Below are 9003 nucleotides of genomic sequence, written 5' to 3'. Positions count from 1 at the left end.
TCATTTTCTTTTTTTTAAAAGAATGTATCCCCCAATTTTGTATACATATATAAAATATATATTTTATCAATATATTTATAAATGTATCATATACAATATAAACATATAAGTATATATAATATGTAAATATAATATAAACATACATTACTACTCTATGGCAATATGTAACTATAAATGCAAGCAAATATCAATCAGACCCTTCCCGTAGAACTCTTGGTGAAATAGCTGGAAATGTGAAAAAATAGATTCTGGTCCCAACCCCCTGCCAAATATTCAAAGTGGAAAACTAGGATCATAATTTGCAAAGACTTTTTCCATCCCAAATGGCAATTGATTAATCCCTCCTGGCAAACGAATTGCTGTGCCATCCCCTGTAAGTCAGATGTCCTCTGAGATTAGTGTAATTGAAACCCTCATGACTATCCGAAGATTTGAGGTGGTTCTAATAGTTGGTACATGTATAATAGCTCCATCAAAATAGAAAACAAAAAAGTCATAGAAAGGAGAAAATAAATAACCCAAAATAACGAGGCTGGTAAAATTCCAGTAACGAACAACTATAAGTTTCCTGGAGGTAATGGGAAAAAGGGGAAGTCCTAGATAAAAAATGATCATTGTTTAATCAAAATAAATTAATCAAAAGAGAAGGGTTTTCTTTTGGAACTATTTTTAAAATTTAATTCCGTCAAAATTTCATCATAATGATACTGTTATTTTTGCTTATATACATATATTCCAGTCTGTGTCTGCAAGCAAAATAGAAATTTGTTTTTAAAAAATGTTTGAATAAGCAAAACATGCACATAGTTTGAAAACAAGAAAGTATGAAAAATATATGCTGAAAAGTTTCCTCCCATCCTTGTTACACATCTCCCAGTTTCAAATTCCCTCACTCCCAGGCAGGCTTGTATTCTTCTAGAGTTTTTATGCATATTTAATAACATCATTATCATCATCAATATCAACAACAAAATATATATTTTTATCTTCTGCTCTCTTTTTGCACCTTAATTAATTAATTAATTAATTTTTTTTTGAGATGGAGTCTCACTCTGTCGCCTAGGCTGGATTGCAGTGGCACAATCTCAGCTCACTGCAGCCTCTGCCTCCTGGGTTCAAGCAATTCTCCTGCCTCAGCCTCCCTAGTAACTGGGATTACAGGTGCATGCCACCATGCCGGGCTAATTTTTTGTATTTTTGGTAGAGACGGGGTTTCACCATGTTGGCCAGGCTGGTATCGAACTCCTGACCTCAAGAGATTCGCCTGCCTTGGACTCCCAAAGTGCTGGGATTACAGGTGTGAGCCACCGTGCCCGGCCTACACCTTAATTTTTTTCACTTAACTACATATCTTTCAGGCTTTCCCATTTTAGCAGAAGGAAAGTATCAGTCCATGTGGACAGTTATAACAAAACACCTTAGACTGCATAATTTGTAAATAATAGACATTTATTACTCACAGTTCTGGAGGCTGGGAAGTCCAAGATCAAGACACCAGCAGATTCAGTGTCTGGTGAGCACTTATTCCTCATAAAAGGGAACTTCTAGCTGTGTCCTCACATGGTGGAAGGGACAAACAGGCTCCTCAAGCCTCTATTATTAATATAATGGCACTAACAAGCCTCTGTTATTAATATAATGGCACTAATCTCACTAATGAGGGAAGAATCCTCATGATCTAATCACCTCCGAAAGGCTCCAGCTCTTAACACTGTCACATTGAGTATTAGGTTCCAATATATGCATTTTGGGGGTCACCCATATTCACACCATAGTAGAAAGCTTCCTCATTCTCTTTTATAGCTACATGATTGTTCATTGTCTGGCTGTACCATAACTTATATAACCAGCGCCCTCCTGGTATCATTTGGGTTGCTTCCATTTTTTTGCTACTGCAAATAAAGCTGGGGTGAATAATCTTATCCACATGTAGTTTCATGTGTGGGCAAATGCAGCTGTGGGGTAAATTCCTTGAAGCAGATTGTTGGGTCAAAGAGAAAATGCATTTGTAAATTTGATAGCTATCACCAAATAGAGATTTTAGGAACCTATACTTCCACCAGCAGAGTCAGAGGGTTGAATGCCGCATAATATCCACACACTTAGCCAGAGCTAGTATCCTCTTACCATACTCCAGGGAGGAAGGAAAAGGCATGTGAGAAAGGAAGAGCTATTTATCTGATACCTGCTATGTGCCAGACGCACTCTGTATACACACCCTAGATACATCGTCTTCCTATAGGCAAAGTGTGTTTCCCTGATTTTTATACGTGAGGAAACTGAGTCTCAGGTTAAGGAAATTTACACGTCTCAAGAAAGTAGAAGAGTCTTGAACCTATGGCTGGCTCTGAAGCCCGTGTTTGTTCCAGGGGACCACGTCATGGTGCCAGGGAGAATATCTCAGCCGGGCTCTGGTGTTCCGCCAAGGCTGCTTCTGTCAGCATTCATGAATGTGAACAGCGGACTTCATTTCCCAACTACTTTATTTGCTTGCCTGACTGGAACTTCAAGAGTCAGAGCTCTGCCCTGCTTAGAGAAATCCCTGGCAACCCCTCCCCACCTTTGTGCTCTCCCCAGGCCCCAGGCCCACCCCTCACAAGTGACTTTTATGTGTGGAGCAGTGCTCCTCCTGGTGCGGCTCTCCCAGAAGAGCATCCAGCCACAGTTCCAGGTCCCGCACTAGCTGCTCCAGCTCTTGCACCTCTTCCTCTAACTTCTCCAAGAAGACATGCAAGTTCTCCTTTAGCCAGTTCCTGATGGTCTTTATCGGTTCTTCTGAGGGCTCGTTGGTCTGATATTCAAGCCCCTGGAAGGCAGACACAGAAGGGGCATCTTGCGCTTTCTCAGATAGGACCCTCCTCCCCGCCCCCACTGGTTTCGAAAAGATCCCTGGGCCTTTGCACATGCTACTCATTGTGCTCGTAGTACGTGTTCCCACCTTCCACACTTGGCCAGCTACTACTTATCTTTCATGACCCATGTTGCCAATGACACCTCCTCTGGAAAGCCTTCCCAGATTGCCTCACCTCAGTACCTTGCTGGATATGTTACCTGGGAAACTACAAGATTCTGGTAGTAGTTACATTCTCTGATCCTTTCTGACACCTCCCAACTGCTTCCTGAAACAGGCGCAAACATCACCTCTTAAGAGCAAATGAGCACTAATTGAAATAAACATGGTTAGTTATCCCAGTGTGATGAAGGGTCAGTGGGAAAAGGTGGGTTATGGAGGTCCCCTTAACATACAACCATCTTTGGAATATTCCACCAAGCTTCATGTGGATTTGGTTCCTTCTTTCTCAGATTCCAGAATGCTCACCCGATATCCCTGTGCTCAAGTACAGCACCAAGATCAGCAATGCCAACAGCGTCTAGGGTGCAAGAAGAAGAGGAGGAGGAAGAACATGAGGATGAATTCTCTCCAGGTCCCCCTGCTTCCATCACAAACAGCCAGACATGGGAATGCTTATAAGACAGTTTTTTGAGTTTAACTTTTGTTCTAGTTATCTAAGTCACACTTGTTTACTACAAAACCCCCAAACTTTGAAGAAATAGATAACACGGCAACTTACTGATGTTCAATTTGCATTTTCTCTCATGTAAACATTTTTCATTTTAACCGATCTTGAAAAGGAATCAACTTCATTGTGGTATAATTTACATATAATAAAACACACATATTTAAAATGTATAGTCTGATGAGTCTGATGAGTTTTGATGAACGTCTATACCTGTAGACTATTACCCCAATCAAGATGTGGAGCATTTCCATCATCTTAGAAAGTTTCCTTTTGCAGTCAATTCCATCCTCACTCCTGCCCTGCCTGGAGAGAACCATTAATCTGTTTTCTGTCACTATGAGTAGTTTTGCCTATTCCATAACCTTGTATAAGTGGAATTACATAGTGTGTGTGCTTTTGCATTTAGTTTCTTTTGCTTAAGATAACGTTTTTGAAATGCCTCTATTTTTTGTGCTCAATTTTATTGATGAGTATATTGTGTATTTTATTGATGAGTATTTATTTTATATGAACATAGAATATTGCACAATCAGTCTCTTTACCTGTTGATGGACTTTTGGGTTGTTTCCAGTTTGGGGCTATTATGAATAAAAGTGCTATGAACACTCATATACAAATCCTTATGTGAACATATGTTCACATTTCTCTTGGGTTAATATTCAGAAATGCAAATGCTTGGTTATATGGTAAATGTATGTTTAATTTTATAAGAAACCACCAATGACTTTTCTTTACCCACTGAGCAACTATATGTGTCCCCATTTTTGTGGTAAATTGCATTAATTGTGTTTTAAATATTGAGCCAAATGAGTTTCTTCAGTAAACTCTAGTTGTTCATGATGCATTAGCTAGCCTTTTTATATATCGTGTGATTTGATAAGCTACTATTTTGTTGAGATTTCTTACATCTACATTCAGAAGAGATTGGTTTAAAACTTTTTCTAGGCCGGGCGCGGTGGCGCATGCCTGTAATCCTAACACTTTGGGAGGCCGTGGTGATCACCTGAGGTCAAGAGTTCGAAACCAGCCTGGCCAACAAGGCGAAACCCTGTCTCTACTAAAAATGCAAAAATTAGCTGGCCATGGTGGCCGGCGCCTGTAATTCCAGCTACTCGGGAGACTGAGGCAGGAGCATCATTTGAGCCTGGGAGGCGGAGGTTGCAGTGAGCCAAGATTGCGCCACTCCACTCCAGTCTGGGTGACAGAGCAAGACTCTGTCTCAAAAAATTTTTTTTTTTCTACACGTTTGTCGAGTTTTGGTATCAAGGTTTTGTTGCCCCCTTAAAATGAGTTGGTAAGAACTCCCTCCTCCTCCATTTTATGAAATAATTTGTGTAAGATTGGTATTATTTTCATCTCAAATGATTGATACAATTTATTTGTGAAAACTTTTGGGTCTGTAGTTATTAAGACTATTTCTTCTTGAGTCAATTTTGTAAGTTGTACTGCCAAGGAAGATTTGTCCATTTCACCTAAGTTAAATGTATTGGCATCAAATTGTTTCTACTATTACCTTAATATTCTTTTAATGCCTGTAAGAGTCATGATAATAATCCTCTTTCATTCTTTTTAAAAAATATATATAAAGAAAAGAGGTCAAGAGAGGAAACAAGAGACCTCTTTCATTCTTGATATTGGTAATTTATGTTTTCTTTCTATGTATGTTTTTTGTTGAGTCTATTTAGAAGTTTTCCAATTCTTAATCTAATTTTACCAATTAAAAATGGTTATTAATTTTATTGTTTGTCTGCTTTACATTTCATTAATTTCTGATTTTGTCTTTATTATTTATTTCTTTATACTATTGACTTTAATTCTTCTTTTTCTGCTAATGTGGAAATTTTGACCATGGCTTTTAAAGTTTTCTTGTTTTTCAAATATGTGTGTGTGTGTGTGTGTGTGTGTGTGTGTGTTTGTGTGTGTTTGCATATTGACTGACATTGAATTTTCCCCAAACTCACTAGATGTTGGCTGAGTCAGATTTAGTTTGCCTTAAAGAAAGAATAAATTTTTTACACACCCAAGTATGTGAAGTAACATTTAGACCCAGTACTAAACAAGGAAGATGAAAGATTTGTCTAACTTGCCTCTTCCCCAGATAATTTTCTTTATAATACTAGCAACTACATTATTATTAACTTAAAAAAAGAAACACGTTACATTGCAACAACTGGTTGAGTTTCACAGACACAATGATAAGAGAAAGAAGTCAGACACAAAAGCATACATGGTATGATTCCATTTACATGAAATTCAAGAACATAGAAAACTCAGCTATGATGACACAAATCAGAATCACTGCTATGAAGGGTGGGATGCCAGGTGGGCGGAGCCCCAAAAGAGCCTCCCTCAGTGCTAGAAACGTTCTATAGTTTGATCTGTGTGTACACCCAATGCAAAATCATCACACTGTACATTTAATATTAGGGTCCTTTTTCTTTTCTTAGCAATATTCTTTAGGAATCTTTTCATGGAAGACACACACTAACTGTCACAATCTTTAAAATGGCTGATGAGTTTTCGTGGCCTGGAAGCTCTTCTATGTATCTAACCAGTCCTCTAACAGTGTATTTTACAGGTTGATTTCTTCCCCGGCATTCTTGCTGCTGGTTTCTATACTGTGCTGCATGGAGGCAAAGGGAGGAACATGGACTAGGATTGAGTTTGAGTCCTTCTCCTTGTGTCGTCTTGGGGCCTGAGCCAAATAATTTCTCTGAGCCTCAGTTTCTTCGTCTGTAAAATGGATTTTGAAATACACTGCAAAGTCTTTCAAAAAAGAAGAAGTGGCTCACACCTGTAATCCCAGCACTTTGGGAGGCCGAGGCGGGTGGATCGCGAGGTCAGGAGTTCGAGACCAGCCTGGCTAATATGGCGAAAACTTGTCTCTACTAAAAATACAAAAATTAACTGGATGTGGTGGCGGGCGCCTGTAGTCCCAACTGCTTGGGAGGCTGAGGCAGTAGAATCACTTGAACCCGGGAGGTGGAGGTTACAGTGAGCCAAGATCACACCATTGTACTCCAGCCTGGTGACAGAGTAAGGCTCTGTCTCAAAAAAAAAAAAAAAAAAAAAAGAAAAAGGAAAAAATAGGACTCTGGTAGAATCAAGGTGTGAAATGCTGTGGTAAACAAAGCTAAGCAGCCTTCTTTGTTGCAGGACTTCTCAGAGCCTTCCTTACGTGAATGAGCAGCGTCAGTCTTCAGGAGGGGATGAGGGTATGCAGCCTTCCCCAAGCCACAGAATTCTGTCAAGAATGTTTCTAAAAGGAGCATTCCTGGGGTCTGGGGTCTATGGAACACTTTTTAGGAAAAGCCGCAGCATGATGGGTGCCCATGAAGGCCCCTGTTATACGCTACAGGGTCCAGCATATAGGAGGCGCTTGGTGCATGTATAGTAAATTAACGAGTGAACAAGTCTTTTGAAAACAGAGACAGCAGAGCTCTTTCATTCATTGCTGTGCTTAAAACCCTTCGACAGCTTCTTATCCTCAGAATAAACCCTTGCTCAGGGTTCTCATAGCAGATGAACTTGGTTTCAGGGGGTTCTAAAATCAGATGGATGTGTTTTCAAATCCTGATATGTCCCAGTTGTATGGCCCTTTTGCCTTTCTGGGCCTCAGATTACCCTCTGTGAATGAGGTTGATAGCATCTAAGAGATGGAGTGTGGATGCACCAGACTGTGTGCAGCAAGCATTAATGTTTTCCATTTTGACAAAATCCCACGAGTTTTGAATTTCAGCCCTGAGAATGAATCCTCCAGGAGCGCTCCAATTCAGGAGTATTATCAGTTCATTCATTCATTCAGCATCTACTAGGCACCAAGCACCATGCTAGGCACTAGGGATTCAGCAGGGAACTAAACAAAAAGCCCAGTCCTCCTGGAACATACCTTCTGCTGGCAGTGCTGAGAATTTAATAAGGCACTGTCAGTGATGGACCCAGCAAGAAGTGCCTAAGCCCCTAAGCTGTGCTCTACCACAGTGGGATCCAGGGACGGTTGAGTCCAAGATTCATTCCGGGCTTTGAGGGCCTTCTAGCCTGTCTGGAGTGGCAAAGGGAGCCCAGATGGGAGGAAAGCAGCATGTACCTGGCTTGGCCTCACCTGCTTCTTCTCATTACAGTGGCTGCCCCTTCTCCGTTCAAGCAGCTGGGCTGCCACCTGCTCTGCTGCCACCCGCCTTCTGCTGTCCACTTGCTGGGTTGCCATGGCCTCGGATCTGGCTGCCTGGGTGGACCACGCTCAACAGGCAGAAGGGCACCCTTCCCCTCCCCCACCTGTGGTCACCAGGAATCCTGCAAACATTGAGTTCTGATGTCACAGAAGGTAGGGACAGCAAGGTTCCCACCTTTCCACCACCCTGATTTTTAGTCCCTTCCCTCACTTTTATTTTTCATATGAGTGTAGAAAACAAAGATCAGGAAGAAATGCATCAAAAGATTATGTTTCAGGATGATGATTTTTCTGATTATTTTCTTCTATATTTGCAAGTTTTTAATAAAAATGCTAATTCTAAAATATAAAAACAATAGGTTGGGTGCAGTGGCTCACACCTGTAATCCCTAGCACTTTGGGAGGCTGAGGCTGGAGGATTGCTTGAGTCCAGAAGTTTGAGACTAGCCTGGGCAACATGGTGAGACCATGTCTCTATTTTTAAAAAATTACAAAAACAATAATAAAAGCTATTTTTAATTGAAAAATGTATGGAGATAATTGTAGATTCACATGCAGTTGTAAGAAACAATACAGAGAGATCCTGTGTACCCTCTACGAAGCTTCCCCCCAGTGGTACAGTAATATCCTGCCTCACTGCAGTAGGAGATCACAGCCTGGATGTGGCCATTGATACACTCTACCAATCTTACGCAGACTTCCCCAGTGTTACTTGTTCTCATTTGTGTGTGTGTTTAATTCTAAACAATTTTGTGTAGGTTTACTTACTTAGGACAATAGTCAAGACACAGAAGAGTTTCAAAACTACAAGGGGCTTTGAGCTGCTTCGTGATGGCTGCTGCCCCCCGACCCCATCCACACTGTCCTTAACTCCTGGAAACCACTCATCTGCTCTCTCTTTCTAAAATTTGTTTATTCCAAATGCTACATAAATGGAATGTAACAGTATTTAACCTTTGGGGATTGGCTTTAAAAAAAAAACATAGTATAATTCCCTGGAAATTCATCCAATTTGTTGCATGTATCAGTAGTTCATTCCTTTTGATGCTGAGTAGTATTTTGTGATATGTGTATGCCATACTGAAGGACACGTTCCAAACATGTTCAAAACCCAGCTGCCTCCAGTTTTTGACTCTTGCGAGTAAAGGTGATATGAACATGCTTGTACATGTTTTTGGGTAAACGTAAGTTTCATTTCTCTGGGATAAATGCCTGAGAGTGCAGTTGCTGGGCCATAGATAGCATCATGGCATGATAGTTTTATAAGAAATTGTCAAACTGTTTTCCAGAATGGCTGTGCCGTTGTACATT

General features: G+C 40.6%; 1 protein-coding gene across 2 annotated transcripts; it reads right to left on the bottom strand.

Moving 5' to 3' along the window:
* Positions 1-2471: 2471 nt before the first annotated feature.
* On the bottom strand, positions 2472-7832 carry SMIM23 (small integral membrane protein 23). Of its 2 annotated transcripts, none has more exons than XM_002816194.4 (4): positions 7624-7832; positions 3320-3371; positions 3052-3119; positions 2472-2806 (listed from the first exon to the last, which is right to left on the bottom strand). In XM_002816194.4, the coding sequence occupies exons 1-4, from the start codon at positions 7726-7728 to the stop codon at positions 2594-2596; spliced, it is 438 nt and encodes a 145-aa protein (XP_002816240.3). In that variant the 5' UTR covers positions 7729-7832; the 3' UTR covers positions 2472-2593. The 2 variants fall into 2 exon arrangements, with proteins under 2 accessions (XP_002816240.3, XP_054412206.1); XM_054556231.2 differs by having other exon boundaries at positions 7609-7808.
* Positions 7833-9003: the final 1171 nt, after the last annotated feature.

Source organism: Pongo abelii, chromosome 4, assembly GCF_028885655.2.
Source record: "Pongo abelii isolate AG06213 chromosome 4, NHGRI_mPonAbe1-v2.0_pri, whole genome shotgun sequence".
Classification (NCBI taxonomy): domain Eukaryota; kingdom Metazoa; phylum Chordata; class Mammalia; order Primates; family Hominidae; genus Pongo; species Pongo abelii.
This window is presented reverse-complemented; position numbering and strand designations above follow the sequence as displayed.